This window comes from Vipera berus (assembly GCF_964194415.1).
Source record: "Vipera berus genome assembly, chromosome: 6".
In the NCBI taxonomy this organism is placed as follows: Eukaryota; Metazoa; Chordata; class Lepidosauria; order Squamata; family Viperidae; genus Vipera; species Vipera berus.
The window spans coordinates 42,636,232-42,654,689 of NC_138208.1; the positions used below are offsets into that span (position 1 = coordinate 42,636,232).

Consider the following 18,458-nt stretch of genomic DNA (forward strand, 5'->3'; position numbering starts at 1 on the left):
TTCCTCTGTCCTAGTCTTATTAGACCTCTCGGCGGCTTTCGATACCATCGACCATGGTATCTTGCTGCGACGCCTCAGGGGACTGGGAGTGGGAGGCACGGTTCTGCGTTGGTTCTCCTCCTTTCTCCAGGGTCGCTCGCAGTCGGTGCTGGCAGGGGGACAGAGGTCGACCCCGAGGCCTCTCGCTTGCGGAGTCCCTCAGGGGTCGGTCCTCTCGCCTCTCCTGTTCAACATCTACATGAAACCGCTGGGCGAGATCATTCGCAGCTTTGGAGTAGGGTACCATCAGTATGCTGATGACACCCAGCTTTTCATCTCAACTCCAAACAACATCAGTGATGCCCTCGACGTAATGTCCCGCTGCCTGAAAGCGGTCCGGGAATGGATGGGGAGGAACAGGCTTCAACTGAACCCGGACAAGACTGAATGGCTGTACGTACCGGCAAGCCAGGATACTCAGAACATCCCATCCCTTAACATCGGGGACAAGTTACTACCCCCTGTTGATAGGGCCCGCAACCTGGGTGTCCTCCTAGACTCGCAGCTCTCCCTGGAAGATCACATAGGAGCTGTGACCAAGGGGGCCTTCTCCCGGGTTCGACTAGTTCGCCAATTACGGCCTTATCTGGACCTGGATGCCATACGTACAGTCACCCATGCCCTTGTGACCTCTCGCCTAGACTACTGTAACGCTCTCTACATGGGGCTGCCCTTGAGATCCACTCGGAAGCTTCAGCTGGTGCAAAGTGCAGCGGCACGGACACTCTTGGGAGCCTCCCGATACTCCCATATCACACCTCTCCTCCGTGCGCTGCACTGGCTTCCAGTTGCCTTCCGTGTGAAGTTCAAGGTGCTAACAATGACATACAAAGCCCTACATGGCATGGGTCCGGACTACCTACGGGAGCACCTTCTGCCAATGTCAGCACCCCACCGTCCTGTGCGCTCCCACAGAGAGGGCCTCCTCAGGGTGCCACCGCTCAAGGAATGTCGGCTGGTGGCCCCCAGGGGGAGGGCATTCTCAGTGGGTGCGCCAGCCCTCTGGAACAGCTTGCCAACCGAAATCCGGATAGCCCCCGACCTCCGCACCTTCCAGCGCGACTTAAAAACTTACCTGTTCCAGCAGTCCGGCCTGGCCTGATAGCTCTAATTGGGGTCCCAGTTTGTTTTTACTATTGTTTTTTCACTATTGTTCAATCTGTATACCTACCTTATTCTGTACACCGCCCCGAGTCCCTCAGGAGAAGGGCGGTTTATAAAAACAAATAAATAAATAAATAAATAAATAAACTTATGAATGACCCAATAACAGTCTTCAAAATATCACAAGCTATTAAAAAAAATGAAATCAGGTAAAGCTCCAGGACCAGATGGCCTTACAAGTCAATACTATAAGTGCTTTGAGGAGGAACTTCTACAGCCACTAAAGTACATAATGAATGACATTAGTTCAGGAGGGAATGATACCCCAAACATGGAAGGAAGGCAATATTCTGTTATTACCGAAGGAGGGTCAACATCCTACAAAGACAAAGAATTATAGACCAATTTCACTACTGAATAATGAGTATAAACTCTTTGCTGCAATTCTGGCAGAAAGACAGTTAAGGGATAATGTGAGGACTGTTCTGAATATCATTGAATAATTACAATACCACAATGAGAAACAGGCAGCTTTAATATTCCTAGAGGCAGAGAAGATCTTTGACAATCTAAATTGGACTTTTATGTTTAAAGTCCTGGAAGAAATGGACTTTGGAGAGAGCTTTATTCAAGGAGTTAAAGCTATTTATGTTGAGAAAATTAAATGAGTTTGGGGTTCTAGCAGGTTTTAAAATAAATAAACAGAAAACAACAATGTTGATCGAGATTATGTCCTCCCAGGATGGTGATATATTGAGTAAAAGGTCTGATTTCAAGGTGGAGAAAAAGGTGAGATATTTGGGAGTTATGTTGACAAACACAAAACTGTTTCAAAATAATTATGTACCTCTTTGGAATGATATAAAAAAGGATCTACAAAGATGGAACAAACTACATTTATCATTACTGGGCAGGATTTCAGTAATTAAAATGAATGTTTTACCAAAGATGCTCTTTCTGTTCCAGACAATAACAATACTTGCATCGGTTATTCCATTTAAACAGTGGCAGAGGGATATCTCTAAATTTATATGACAAGGAAAGAAACCAAGAATCAAATACACATTATTGCAAGATGCCAAGGAAAGAGCGGGTCTGGTTAAAAGAGTGGGTAAACCTCCAGAATTAGAGGCTGCTTCATTTGGAAGACCATGAATTAAGGTTTGGACGACATGGCTATTTATGGTACGATAAAATAAATGTTGATTTTAATAATCATTTTATTAGACATGCCATATTAAGAGTTTGGAATAAATATAAAACAAGTTTTTTTTTTACAAAATTGCCCCTATGGGTGTCCCCCCAAGAAGCTTTTTTTTAGAAAAGAGATGGTGATGAAGCCAGACTGGTGGACATATGGTAAAACAGTATCTTTCAATTCTGGAGACCCCATTCTCAAGTCTATGGAAGAATTAGAATTAGAAGGTCATGCTTGTCACTGGTTTACATATCAACAAATGAAGGAAAGATTTAAACTAGACAAAAAAGTCCATGGTTTTGAATTTGTTAAAAATGAACTGTAAATCCTACTGTGTGGTAGTGATGATCATATAATTGCCAAGGTCTATAAAACATTATTAAAATTGAATTTGGAAAATGAACATGTAAAACACTGTATGATCCAGTGGGCAAGGAATTTTGGGTATAATGTGATGTTTGAACAATGGGAGAATATGTGGATAAAAGGCTTAAATTTCAGATTAAATTATAACCTAAAAGAAAAATTTTACAAAATGAGGTATTGCTGGTATTTAACACCAGATAGGTTACCTAGAATGTATAAAGGTATTTCAAATGAATGTTGGAAATGTAAATGTAAAGAAGGGACTTTTTATCATTTATGGTGGACATGTGATAAGGCAAAGAAATATTGGAGTAGGATTCATATATTAATGCAGAAAATTCTTAAAGTGAACATAAAGATTAAACCAGAAAATTTCCTTCTGTGCCTAATGGAAAGAGAACTGGGAAAAAAGTTTGGAACTCTTATTTTATATATGGTAACAGCAGCAAGATTGCTCTATGCACAAAAGTGGAAGGATGCCTCGATTCCTGCCATGGACGAAATGGTTACAAAAGCTGATGGAATTAGCAGACATGGCCAAATTGACTGTGCTGATAAAAGAAAAGACTACTTCTGTTTCTACTTGGAAACCACTTCTGGACTTTGTGCTTGAGGTGGAAAAAAATGGTATTATGATTTTGGGTTTTACTGATTAGACTGATTTGGAGATACAGAAATGGATAGTGCATACTGTATTTTCCGGCGTATAAGACGACCTGGCGTATAAGACAACCCCCTACTTTTAAGAAGTTTTTCAAGGTTTTTTGTCTTATATGCCAGAAAATACTTACATGCCCTGCCCTCCCTGTCCGTCGCAGAGGAGGCGAAGGCCCGACTGGCCCCGCCGGCCCTCCCGCTGCTCCCGCGCTTCTGCTGGCCCCCGAGGCGCAGTGTTTCCCGGGCGGCAGGCAGCGCCGGAGGGCAGCTGCCACCCCGCCACGGCCAGCGCCCCTCCTGCTTCCCCCCCAGGCCTTGAACTTCTCCCATTCGGTGCAGGGCGGGGCAGCTCCGCCCGCAGCCTCTTTTTCATGTGCCGCTTCCCTCTCACCGTCGGCCGAGGCGCGCTCGGCCAGGGCTCCCGGTCCCTCTTCCCGGCCGGCTTCCCGCCCTGCCCCTCATGGAGCTGGACTGGGCGTGCAGCCTCTCGGTGTGGCTGCTTTTCCTGGTCAGCCTGGCGGTGCGGCTCCTGCGCTCGGACCTGTTGTTGAGCCGGCGGCTGCTGCTGCGTGTGGGGCTGCTGGCCGTCCTGCAGGCGCTGGGCCGTCCTGCCGCTGCCTCTCAGCGCCGCGCTCACGGCGGCTGCCTGCTGGCTCGTCTCGGCCAGCACCGCCCGGCGGAAGCACAGCGTCGGACGAGAGCAGGACTTCCCTGCCGGCTCCTGTCCGACGCTCTTCCCTCTTGAAGCAGCTGCTGCCTCAAGAGGGAAGAGCGTCGGACGGGAGCCAGCAGGGAAGTCCTGCGTGCGCGCGCATGTGCAGGACTTCCCTGCCAGCTCCCGTCCGACGCTCTTCCCTCTTGAGGCAGTTGCTGCCTCAAGAGGGAAAAGCGTCGGACGGGAGCCGGCTCTTCCCTCTTGAGGCAGCAGCTGCCTCAAGAGGGAAGAGCGTCGGACGGAAGCCGGCAGGGAAGTCCTGCGTGCGCGCGATGCTGCCTCAAGAGGGAAGAGCGTCGGGTGGCAGCCGGCAGGGCAGTCCTGCACACGCGCGCACTCCCCAGCTGCTAAGGAGCAGCCGGGGAGTGCGTGCATGCGCAGGACTGCCCTGCCGGCTCCCACCAGATGCCACCCACTGATTTTCCGGCGTATAAGACGACTGGGCGTATAAGACGACCCCCCAACTTTTGAGGTGATTTTCATGGGTTAAAAAGTCGTCTTATACGTCGGAAAATACGGTACTACTATAGAAATGTAAAAAGCTGAGATTTGATTTTAATGTCTGATTTTACTGCAACTGAGAGATTCGGAAGTCAATGCCTTTTGTTTCTTTCCCCTCCCTTTCTTCACACCTTTTTTGTTTTCTTTTTCTACTGTTGTCCCCTACTATTTGCTTTTGTATTTCCACATTTTATGTTATAAATGAATAAAACTAATAAAAAAGTAATGTAGTAATGGTAACTAGTGTAATAAGTGTATGTAAGACCACAACTGAGCCCCAAATTTTCCTTTTTACGCAAGGCGGTTGTTAAGTGAGTTTTGCCCCTTTTTACGACATTTTTGCCACAGTTAAGTGAATTGTGCAGTCATTAAATGAATATGGCTTCCCCCATTGACTTTGTTTGTTGGAAGCCAGCTGGGAAGTTTACAAATGATGTTCATATGACCCCTGGAAAGTGCAACTGTTATAAATACATGCAAAGCAAAGCAGCTGAATTTTGATCATATGACTATGGGGATGCTGCAATGGTTTAATCTTTATGTTCACTTTAAGAATTTTCTGCATTAATATATGAATCCTACTCCAATATTTCTTTGCCTTATCACATGTCCACCATAAATGATAAAAAGTCCCTTCTTTACATTTACATTTCCAACATTCATTTGAAATACCTTTATACATTCTAGGTAACCTATCTGGTGTTAAATACCAGCAATACCTCATTTTGTAAAATTTTTCTTTTAGGTTATAATTTAATCTGAAATTTAAGCCTTTTATCCACATATTCTCCCATTGTTCAAACATCACATTATACCCAAAATTCTTAACAATAATTATTCACTTTTTTCAGTGCAATTGTAACTTTGAAAGGTCATTAAATGAATAGTTGTATGTCTATTACTACTTGTAATTATTCAGTACATGTATTGTATATTAAAATGAGAAAAAGATGTGCCTGACTCTACTCCAACATCCTGAACAAATCTATGTTACAGTGAAAATTTTAGGTATTGGCACTTCAGGATAGCCCAGGTCAAGAAACAATTATGGCTACAGTAATCATATTTTCTTAGAAAATATAAAGGACAAAGCTGAAAAAGAGGCATGTTTTCTAAGGATAAAAAAATTAATTGTGTACATTTATAATTTTGTTTCACAAAAGAAAATTCAAGAGCAAAACAAGAAAATAATTAAATTTAAAAAATCTAAAGGACAGCTTTCTGAAATAACATAAAGGACTGTCCTTTATAAATAAAGGACATGTGGTCACTATAAGCATGACAAGGATTCCAGCAACGTTCTTTATAGTGGTAAAGTAGAATAGCAGAATCTTGAAAACATGTCCAAGTTTCCCTCTGTGCCATCTTACACTAAAGAAAACCAAGGCAGAATTATCTGAATTTCTGACTTATATATTTTCCCCTATTTTGTGGACTGTGTAATGTTCTAAGTTTGCTCCTTCCTTCCCCAAGATCAATTCTACAATTCTTCAGAAGACCTATATGGTGTTTTCCACAGCCACATTCATATAGAGTGAAAGAGGTAATACATGCCTATTTAGAGGTGCTGCTGCATTCAGTCTGGCTTTATTCCAAGGGAAGATATATAGAGAATTTCAATTGTGTATACATTCTTGGCCTCTACGCTATATCAGCCCATGGATTTTAATTATTAGTCCTTTTCAGCACGTGGTTCCAAACCCCCTTCACAACTAAAATCAACCTTTTCAATATTTATTAGAATAGAAATGTTTGTCACTACCATAGCAGTAAAATGGAATAACAAATACCGTATTGTAGTGGAAAATGGAATGCTGCCATTTATTGATCCATGAAGTTCTATTTAATTGCATTTATAAAATGTCTGGTATGAAGCCCTTTATTCAATAAAGGTACCTTATGTGGTGAACCTGCATCAAAGCTGCAAGGCATTAAGAGAATGTCTAAAATAAATAAGTTCTTTTCATTTTCAAATTTTCTTTAAAAGAGGTTTTTTAAAACTTACAGGCAGCAGTATTAATGATATTAATAGCACATTGAATACAGAGTAATTTAATCTTAATTTAATGATCACAAGGATACATATTTCAGCTTTCTATCTCTGTAAAATTTAAGATCCTTTGATTTTAATGGAACATATTCCCAGATAAGTAGGTAGATAATCTTTTACCTGAGAGCCAGTCCAGAGTAGTGATTTAAGGGTTAGGGTTCCAGAAAACCAAGAAATCATTAGTTCTGCCTTAAGCACATCAGGGAACGTATGTGTTTGTCGTTCAGAGATGGTTGCATAGCTGCTGTATTTATACATCTGCAAATGTTCATTCTGGCTAGGGGGTGCTCAAACAGCAAAGCACAGAACAGGAAGTCACATCAACTAATCACCATGCAAGACTCACACCTCCGCACAACGCTCAGTTGGGATTTGGGCGATGTGCCCATTGGCCTCTCTGCAGCCATCAACTCTTCACAGCCTAGGTATACAGCAATGGCAACACGCAGTTGGGGGTAACTCTAAATCAAACTTTAGGCACTAAGCCAGCTGGCTGAATTTAAGCCAGTCATTCTGTCTTAGCTCCAGAAAGAAAGAAATGGTAAATCACTTTCAAACTCTTGCCAAGAAAATTGTAGAGGTCTGTCCAGGCAGTTGCCAGGAATCATGACTGACTCAAAGGCATGCGTATGCGTGCGCACACACAAACATAAAACCTAAGAAGTATTAGATGAAACACATGTCATACCACGAGCATTAAAAATAAGCCATCATGCTGTTTTCATTTTTTAATTTTGCTTTGTTTTCCTCCTATTTTCTCTGAAATGTTTTTAGGGGCTCATTCATTTTATGGAAATTGTTGCATCATAGTTTGAATACCATTTGTAGGTCTGTTTTATGTCCTTGTATGCTCTCTCTTTGTCTATCACAATCTTTGTTAAACTTGGTCTTCAGCTGTGGTATATTACTATCACTCCCAGGAGTCATGTTGCCTGGATATGGTAGTTGTAGTCCTACACACTTAGCCTCACCAAATTGGAGAAAGTCACTTTATTCATTCTGGAAAGCCATTTTAGAATGATCTGTCATCACTTATCCAAGCCTTGGTTATAGCCGTATCAGATTTTTGCAGAAATCTCTGCTCTTTGGAAAACATAAATAATCCCAGTTAAGAGTAAAATGAAATAATTTGCTATGTTCCAACAGGAATACAGTCTCATGATCAAATCATCCTACTTTAAGGAATGCCCTACTTGTCTGCTGTTTTCCAGGTTGTTTAAGATTTTAATTTTTAAATCCCCTCAAATGGCTTAGGGTCTGGTTATCTGATAAAATTTGTAAGAAGACTTTTAATGTTTTTATCCACAGCTCAGAAAAGCTTTTCTCCTAGAATCTAAACAGATTGCTTTGGGAATTACAAATGGTAACTCTTTTTCTCTGATTTAGGGCATCAAGATAGAACTTTTTAATTGAACAGTTGATTTGTTTTAATACTTATAATTATTTTTGAATTATTGGATGTTTTGCTACTGGGATTTTTTAATCTTCATTTTTCAGAAATGTTGTTTAAAAATCACAATATACAAGTAATATATGAGTTGATTAAGGAAGTCCTCCATTTTGTTGTGGCTTTACACAAATTTTATTTTCTTTTTACAAGATATGAAAGTATCTTGTGTCTCCAGAAATATAATGTTATGGATAGAATAAAAAAAATAACCAAGTGACAAAGTGTAACAATAGACAGATTATGGATATACTAAAAAATTATATTCTTGAAAGGTTTGGATTGACAGAACCCTGTATAACCTTTTTAGGGTATTGAAGGCTGCAGTTGGTAGGATAATGATGCAAAGTGGATAGGATTTCCTGGATTTTTTTTCTTGGATCCTGGAAGAAATTTATAGATTTTATTTCCTTTTTAAATGATATTAGGTCCATTGCAGGGCTCATCTACTTCTTTTTAGAACATAAAAATATAAACATCCAATGGCAGATGTTTGTATCATCCATTTTTAGCTTTAGTAATCAGATGTGGTGTGGGGATAAGAAGGAATTCAGGGGCTACTTAGAGTACTGAGACTTATGTTGTACACTATACAGTAGTCTAGGCTCCCCGTTTCTTCATTTAAATGTGATAGCATTTAAACAAAAGTATGGCAGTGCATTTTGGTTAAAACCACATTACAGAAAAACTAATGAATGTACATCAAATATCATTGTAGAACAAAAGCTTATATGGAGGGATCTGGTTTTCATCTTTTTCTCCTAATATTTAAAGCAATTCAGAGTTCAGTCATTCTTCCTATTTATGTCTCAGGTTTATATCCCACATTTTGGACAACAGCTGCTAAAGGTGGCTTAATACAGTCATCAATGTATAGCAAATGCAAATGCATATAACCTGGCACCACAGACAACATATTCATTGTGCTTCCCTGTCATCAGATATATATTTTGAGCTCCATGCTTCAGATGAAAACATGGAATGGAAAAAAAACTTATGGATAATATTAAAAAGAAAATAAAACCAAGGATCCATATATCAAAAGCAAAGCTCTGAACCTTTAATATTTAGCTTCTGCCTTTCTGTGGTATTTTGCATCTTAGTGTTATGGATGTGCCACCAGAGATCAAAGTATCATGTTGAGACCCCACTTCATTTAGCAAGGGAGTCATGTGCCAGCCATCTGTTGTAGCTGCTGACAGAAAACAGCAGCACATTTCTCAAACTTTTGCCAGAAAAAAGGTTTTATTGCTCAGCAAAAATGAATTACAAGGTAGCTTGTAAACTATATCTGTACTCCACAGTCACTTACATGGTATATACTACACTACAAAATTGTGTCTTACCCCATTCTTTCTTCTCAGATGCATAACATATGGTAAATAGAGTTTTCAGCAGAATTTATTATTTTCTATAAATGATTTTCAAAAACAAAACCCTTTTGCACACTGAAACAGTGAATTGCTACTTTGTTTTTGGCAAAATCTAAACTTCAGAGCTTGCAGCTATCTACTGGGTATGGGAGGAATAGCACAACTGAGTCACAGTAGCTGCACTTGTAAGTTGGGATACTACCTTGGAAGTCTGTGTCTCGTAAAAGTTTGTCCACCATTGATCAATCATCTCCTTCAAATACTTACTATTAAGTAGGAGAACCAGTTTGGCTGAGGAATTCTGGGAGTTGAAGTCCACAAGTCATAAAAGGGCCAAGTTTGAAGACCCTGGTTTAAGGCACCAAGCTATAAACCAGGAGACTGAGTTTTAATCCTGCTTTAGGCATGAAAACCAGGTGGATGACTTTGGGCTAATCTCTCTCAGCCCAACTCACCTCACAAGATTGATGTTGGGAAAATAGGATAAGGAAGTAGTGTTAAGTAGGTTCGCCATCAATAAAGGTGGGGTATTAATTAATTAATAACATCAACAGCACAATTGTATTAGCATTAGCAGTTCTCAAATCCACTCAAAAGTGACTTCAGTCAATTTACCTATATTTAAATATGGATACAAAATGTCAGGCTGCTGGCCATATATGGTCTGTAAAAACTTTGGGTGCTAAATGAAGTGATAATGTTTAGTAGAACAGAACAGATATATTGTTAAATATTAAAGCAGTCATATTAACTATATTTAATTTGAATTAAATATACCGTACATGTCAATGATATGAAATCTTATTTAGCTTTTCTTTTGGTTCCACTCCCTATGGCAGGGGTGTCAAACTCGCAACGTCATGTGACGTGACGTATTGCAACTTTTTTCCAATTGCCGGTAATGGGGTGGGCGCAGTTTCAGCATGACGCTTCCAGCCTGCGTCCTAGCAGTTTGACACCCCCTATGGAATATGTGGTCTCCAACATGCCATCAAAAGATCAAGCATTGTTCTTAGTTCTGAATAGTACTCCCAGAGTACTCTTGGTACTCCCAGAATAGAGGCTAAGAAAGAGCTGTATGCAGCCTATTTGGGCTGCCCTCAAAACGTCCCAAGACTGTGCCACAAAAATTAAACAGCAAGATGGTGACCTTAGGTTGGACATTATTTTGTCTTTCAAAATACTTATTTAAGGCTTTAAAAAGATGTATTGAAGTATTAGCTTTAAAAAAAATCAACATAAAAAGAACCAAAACATTTTGACCTTGCTTACACCATTGATTTCAGTGCTCATCAGCCACATTCCCTGGAGTCCTTGGATAACAAAATACCTGCCCCCAAAGAAGATTAAAACTGCCATGACACAAAATACTCATTTTGAGGGACTGCCTTGTACTGTTTCTATCTGGAACTGAGTTTCATTAGAGAGACACATACAGAGAAAGTACACTGTATACCTTTGCCTATCAAAGACTTGATTGATTCATAGTTCATCTGGCAGATAATTCAACATCTAATTTTGTATTGCCTTTTTGGTGTAATTCTAGAATACTTTCTACTATAAAAATCGATCCACTTCAAAATATTTCTGTCCTCTCCCTGCCACCCCCACCCCAACAGTGCCAAGTTATACCAATCTATACCTTTCCTGTTGCTTGCCAGGTGAAATTTATAGACTGAATGTTGACAGGGATAGCTGGCATTCTTTGTTGAGCTTTTCTGAAATCGTGAGTGAATGGGGCCATCTTTCCTTCTGAAACAATCAGAATATCCTCTTCAAAGCCTGTAAAATAAAACCAATTAAGTTGAAACAGGCAGAAAATTAAATACTAACATGGGATGAAAAGCAAGCATTCAGTTTGAAGGGTTTTCATAGGAAAACGTGCAGGCTTTCTCAGAGAATTACTCTAGCAGAACTATGACAGAGATACATATTCTGAGAGACATGCCTATTCAGTCACTTATGGGGGTAAAGAATGTATAATGTATAAAAAAGGATCACCATCATGCATTACTCAAGTATATGTTTTTGGGGTTTAACTCCATAATGTCTGGAAATAGTTGTTTCACATCATTTCTCCAGATTGCTCATAGAGTAGTAATTTAAACATTAAAAAATTGTATAAGAAATAACTTGATTGAATGTTTATGTTATCAAGTTGTTTTTGACTCTTAGCAACCAGGTTGATAAGAAGTCAGTACCGTTCCACAAAACCTTGCAGGAAAGAACTACTAATCCATTCAGGTTTACAGTTGCCATTCTTTCATGCCAATATGAAAGTAAATGTTCAGTGCTAGAATTACAATCTCTTTCAATCTTTGCAATGGTCTCCTTAACTATTTTTTCAGGAATTTTGTTTGGGGGAAGCCAAATACCTCAAGGGACTTTTCATTTTCTTTCCATAATTCCATTATTTAATCCATCATTTGGTAGCTTTGCACCCTTCCATTATTTTTTTCCTCATAGCTATCCAGGGGCTTACTCCAAAGATACTTCAAGCAATGCATTGCCATTCTCAATGACCAATAGCCATCGGTAGCCTTATCCTTTATGAAACTCTTCCCTAGCTGTCCAAGTTGGCAGCCATAAGTACATCTGGTGGCAATGGATTCCAAAGTTCTATTCCAACGCTGTATCCTCTATTTCTTAAGAGTTAAACTTACCTTTGTGGAGAATCCACGCGCTAAAGATGAGTCGGTGGGGATGGGGAAAGATAAAACCCGGTGCCCTTCCCGCGTTTGAGGACAAATCTCATATTCCCCACCAACAGACTAGATGACTAGGAACGGAGCTGCGATATATATCCGGACAGAGCTCCATATTAGAGAAGTCTAAGCGAGAGCGCGCGCAGACGGCGGAGCAAAGAGAGGAAAGAGATCCTCGCCAGCCCCAGCTTCACCTACCGATCAGCACGCGGGCTTGGTGAGCGTCAATCCACATGTAGAGGGTGTCTTCCTGGCGCTGTGCGCAGCGCAAAAGCGGCAGCCTGGCGAGGCACAGAGTGCCGCAAAGCCAGAGCGCCGCTGAACAGAAGGCGCTGATTCCACGGGCCATGCCGCGCTTGATTTATCTGTTCCACGGGGCGGGGGGGGGGGCAGGGGAGAAGCAAGAAAGGACGTCCTTCCTCGAGGGAGCGCCTTCACGCCTGCCGCTGCTTCCCGCTCGCTCTTCTTCTCCGTCCCGGGTGGCGTCTCACTTCTGCACCGAGGAGGCGGGCTGGAGGCGTCTGTTGTCTTGCTCTGTGGCGGCTGGAGGTGGGTTTGCCTTTTGGCAGCCGCAGCGGTTGTGAGAGCGGGGCTAGGAATAGGAACGTGTGCTTCGTAGAAGTAGGGAGCGAGCGCGGCGAGCCAGCCCCGCTAGGCGGCAGCAGCGATGATCTGCCAAGAAGCGGCCCTTGGAGAAGTTTGTGGAGGACGCAGCCTATCAGCACCGAGATGGAGGAATCGCGGGGAGGGTGGGGGGTGGGGGGGGGAAGAAAGAGAATTTGTAGACCTCGGGTTGGGTAACTGGTTTCTATTTGCAATAGTTTTATCCTACCGTGCTTCCCCTCTACCATCTTCTTATTGCGGTTGTCCTAATTCTTATTTCGCCATTTATAGCATGCAGCTTGTTTCTTGTTTCTCATTGTGGAAACGGAAGGCAAGAACCGATATTTTTAAAATAAAAATGATGCCACAAACAGTGGGATGTAGAAGAAAATAAATAGAACACCAGTGTATTGTATTTAAATACTTTTTATATCCTTCACTGATGCCTTAACACCCCTCGTTGAAGTCTAGACAAAGGAAAAAAATGCTTTCATAGTCAAACTCACTAGTCATATAGGACCTGAAAGTATTGATGAAAACATCCCTGAAAACAGGCAAAAAGTTCTTTCTGGAAACAGCCTAGAATGCCGCTTACTTACCAAGGGAGAAAAAGGTGCTGATGAGCTGACAGGATAATCAGCTTACCTATGTTTTGTTTTATTTTATTTTATTTACTTGTCTAGCAGTTAAAAAAATAACGAGGGTCTTGATGCAGAAAAACCAGAGCATTTTACAAAACTGCCTTCCCAGGTTGCCTAGTTCTTTTGCAATTCAGAAGGATTGAGTGTTCTATGTCATACACACACACACACACACACACACACACAATACATACATACATATATATACACACACATATATACATATATACACACACATATGTAAAATGTACATATTTTACATGCTATATTTATATGTAAGATGAAGCAGAAAAGCAAGAAAATGAAACATACAATAAATTATCCAAGCATTCTTCTTTTGAATATTGTTGGGCTTTTGCTTAAATTAGTTGTGTGACTCAAGTGTCTTCCAAGCCAGCAGTCCTGCTTTCATGACTTGTATTGCACAATCACCTTGTATTATTCACAAGATGTTACAATGGCATTAGATTACATACATAATGTGAAACCTTTCTGGATTTTCCCATATTCCTCCCATCCCTAGGGGCTATTCCTCAGGGGATGGCTTTATTATATGATAATTTGACAATATGTTCATTGAACATGAAAGTAAGTCAAGTTTGCCTACAATATTATAAGCAGTCATGTCTTCAATTTACTGCCTTTTGACTTTGATTTAAACAAATTTTTACACACAAACTTGCTATTAAAGCAGTGAGGCCCTCTGCTGGCTGACCTTCCTAACAGTAAATTGTTAAGAAATTTTTACAGTTTTACAAATAACTTGATTCGCATACCTCAATAAAACTAACCAATGCCATAATTAGATTATGTAAATGGATACATTTCACCATAGGTTTATCCTCATCCCTTTAAATTGTTTCTGATAACTTTTAGAAGTGCATTTTTGGTTTTGATCTTAATTCTACTTTAGATAGAAATCCCTTTAGATGAAAATTCTTTTGCCATAGAATAGTATATGCATGGACTCTAGAGCAAAATGTTATTTTGGTCATGGTAATAATTCAGAAACTATCGTTTTCCAAGTTTCATTACCTCAATAAATATTAGGAACAATGCAGGTACAAAACATATTTTGATGTTTTAGCAACTTCTTTCTATTAACCAAAACCGATTACTCTTAACATATATCATAGGATTTTTTAAAGCTTTAAAACAGAAGATGCTATCTGTAAGAAAAAAAGCATGTGAAAAAATATTGTAGAAAAAAATGTATCTGCAGAATATCTACAATTAAGTGCTAAAAATAGCACCTTATATAATACTTTCAACAGATTTTATGAAATGAGCTGCATTTTTCTTTAACCAAAAAAAATATTCACCATTTAGTAAAAGAAACAGTAATTTTGAATAAGTGTACAAAACCTATTCTCAATTTTAACCAAGATATTATAAAGGTAAAGGATATGTTGACAATTTTACAAATTAAAATTTGTTTTTTATTATTTCATTTTCATATACTTACACAAAGCACAATTAAACACGTAAAATTTATATTGTGATACAGTATGTCTGTAAAGAAATGTATAGGAGCCACCCAGAATTGTATTCTGTACAAGATGGACGGCCATAACTTTTAAATAAATGAAGAAATAATTAAATAAAGCCAGAGGCTATCTTGAAGTGAGTCTTCCTGACACCAGTGCTGGGGTAAACATGTATAGAAAATTGCATGAGGGAATTTATAGTATTTTTAAACTCATAATTAATTAATTTTAATATTATAAAAATTGATTAAACTTGTATGCCACTGGACTCTCAATGATTCTGGATGACTCACAACAATGAAAAAAATTACAATCACATCAATACAACACAAATATATAGATGATAAAAGATGATAAGTGCAAGTGGCAGATGGAATGCAGCGAGGGAGACAGATATTATGGGAGACAGGTAGTTCCTCAAGTAACTGGGCCTTATGCCATGTAGGGCTTTATAATGTAGAAAGAGACCCCTCCCCAGAATAAAATATTGCACAAAATAAGAAAAAGAAGCAGAATAGAATATTTCCCCTAAAGGAGAAAAATCTCATTAACAAAGGCAGAAAGCAACCCCCCCCCTCCGGTCTTTCCTCCACTAAAACAGCCTGCAGGCAAAGCTTAAAGAAATTTTAGTTTCATTCATAAAATAACATATACATTGTAAAACCAGACTTGGCTAAAGAGATCTCCAAATAGACAGCAAAATAGACCAGGAACTGAAACTGATTAGGCCAACAGGATTAAATCAAAACAACAAAACATCTTAAGATTTGCATCTTCCCTCACCTCTTCGGCCAGTCACAATCCCACACATCACAAAGGAAATTTCAAAATAGCAAGTAAAACACAAACAAATCCAGAAAGAACACATTTTCATATAGATGATGACATATAAATTACAAAAGGTCCAAACCATATAAAAACCAACACACAACCCCAATGTGCCATCAGGAACGCATGTTGTCACTGTTGTTACTGGGCCAATAAACACAAAACTCCTTTCCAAATGCAGCCTGCCTCTAACTTATTTTTCCTTTTGTTGTATATTATCAGGACCACATGGAAGTAACAGACAGGATTCACAGCAACAGTCTTTATTGCGGGTAGGCAGGAACAAAAGGACAATGGAGCCTCCAGAGCCCCCTTAAAATACCTAGCCAGGTACATTCCCAAAACCAATCCCCACATCTGGAATTCCCGCCGAATGCTGGCCAGCCAATCCGAGCCTTGACTGGCGCCACCTGTTGGTCCTAGTGGCTTGCTGTTATTGACAGTCCCCAGCATACACAACACCCCTTCCCCCATAATAAGAACAATATACACTCTACAACACCAACAATGGTAATTCCAGCTTCTATACTGCGTTGACATTCAGGGCTTCACATAATCCTCAAGATATATTGGTGACTTATGGGTCCTCACAGAACGTCTCACTGGTTGATCATCTGCCTGGGCGACCGACTCCTGGGATGACAGTTGGCCATGAAACTCCTCTCCCGCACGGTCATCGTTGGCCTGGCTAAACTGCTGGTTGGTCCGGTCCATAGTCCCTGGTTGTTGTTCTGTGCTGGCATCTGAGAGTACTACCTGTCTCTCTTGACCAACCGTGGTAGAACCAGCAGAGCGTGGGTGGTGTTTGAAGGGCCTGATCACATTGCTGTTTCTCAGGGGCCCTCTTCCTCAATTGGTCAATGTGCCTTCTGACCTGCCGGCCCCCTTCCCCTTCCACAATGTATGATACAGGCCCAGTTTTGTCAACTACCACCCCTTGAACCCACAAGTCTCCAGTCCCATAGTTCCTGGCTCAAACCGGCTCTCCCAAATTAATTTCCCTCGGGGGGGGGGTTGAACCACCTCTGCGGCCACTCTATCTGGGTGCAATCTGTCCAATTTTGTGATGAGCCGCCTGCCCCAACAAAGCTCCGCCGGACTCTTGCCAGTGGTCGTGCAGGGTGTAGTGTGCTGTGCCAGTAAGAATTGTGCCAACCTTTGGTGCCAGTCCCCACAGATGATGCGTCTCAATGCTTCTTTGGTCGTCCTTACGTTTCGTTCTGCAAGGCCATTGGTAGCCGGGTGGAAAGGAGCGGACGTGATGTGCCTAATCAGGTTAGCCTTGGTGAAAGCCTGAAAATCAGCAGATGTGAATTGTGGGCCATTATCAGAGACTATGACATCAGGTAGACCATGTGTGGTAAAGAGCCCCCTCAGCACCTGCACAGTTTTTGCTGTGGTCATGCTTGTAACAGGGACTACCTCTAACCATTTCGAATAACTGTCTACCACCAAGAAAAGTTGCCCCTGAAATGGTCCCACATAATTGACATGAATTCTCGACCACGGGGTGTGTGTCACCTCCCACTTGTGCACTGGAGCGTGTGGTTGTTTGGGCCTAGACTTTTGACATCGGTAGCAACCCGCTACTTGTTCTTCTATTGCTTTATCCAGGCCGGGCCACCACACGTAACTCCATGCTAAAGCCTTCATCCTCACAACCCCCGGGTGTCTTTCGTGCAGAGCCTGCAAGATCTTATTTCTAAACTTCTCAGAAATCACAACCTGGCTACCCCACAACAGACACCCTTTGTGCGAAGACAACTCGTGTCTCCTTCTGAAATATGCCTGGAACTCTGTGCCAGAATTCCTATCTTGCCAACCCGAAACTACCCATGCCAATACTCTGCTCAATATTTTGTCTGCTGATGTGCCAGCAGCAACGTCTCTGGCTTGTAGAGGGCATTCAGGGAGTTCTTGTATGGATAAGATTTGGCCTGCCGGTGCTGGATCTGGTTCAGCCACCACAAGGGGTAATCTACTTAATCCATCAGCATGGCCCATCTCTTTACCTGGTTTGTATACCAATTTGCACGTATATGCAGAAAGAAATATGGACCACCTTAGCATTCTGGGTGACAGTATTTGTGGTGTTTATCAGTTGTGAAAAGCCCCAGCAAGGGCTTATGGTCAGTGAAAATGGTGAATTCTCTACCATACAGGTAGTCATGGAACTTCTTCACCCCAGACTATTGCCAATGCCTCTTTGTCAATCTGAGCGTAATTCCTTTCTGCTCTTGACAACGTTCTAGAGCAGAAAGCTGCTTTCGGCAGCTTCGCAGATGGGCCACGGCAGCTTCCTCAAAGAGCGGCACCGCTGCCCGTTCGCGCGGAGGTACGTGCGCACCTCTCCAAAGGTTTGGGGAGGTGCGCGCGCACTTCCGGTCGTTCGGAGAGGTGCGCGCGCACCTCTCAGAATGGGCAGGGGCGCCGCTCTTTGAGAAAGCTGCCGCGGCCCGTCTGCAAAGCTGCCACTTTCGGCAGCTTTGCAGACGGGCCGCGGCAGCTTCCTCAAAGAGCGGTGCCGCTGCCCCTTCGCGCGGAGGTACGTGCGCACCTCCGCCCATTCGGGGAGGTGCGCGCGCACCTCTCCAAACGGGCGGTGCCACTCTCCATTTGGAGAGGTGCGCGCGCACCACTGCCCGTTCGAAGAGGTGCGCGCGCACCGGGCGGCTGGGAGCCGCAGGAGACGGCTCAAAGAGCCGCATGCGGCTCCGGAGCCGCGGGTTGCCGACCCGTTTTCT

At 41.7% G+C, this 18,458-nt stretch overlaps 1 protein-coding gene across 1 annotated transcript in view; it reads right to left on the reverse strand.

Moving 5' to 3' along the window:
• Positions 1–12,584, reverse strand: part of WIF1 (WNT inhibitory factor 1) — a 77,806-nt gene extending 65,222 nt beyond the window's left edge. The window contains exons 1-2 of the mRNA XM_081331860.1: positions 12,354–12,584; positions 11,093–11,232 (exon numbers count right to left, since the gene is read on the reverse strand). Coding sequence (XP_081187986.1) covers positions 11,093–11,232; positions 12,354–12,504 — 291 coding nt within the window. The 5' untranslated portion in view covers positions 12,505–12,584. The remainder of the gene's footprint in view (positions 1–11,092; positions 11,233–12,353) is intronic.
• Between the last annotated feature and the right edge of the window lie 5,874 nt (positions 12,585–18,458).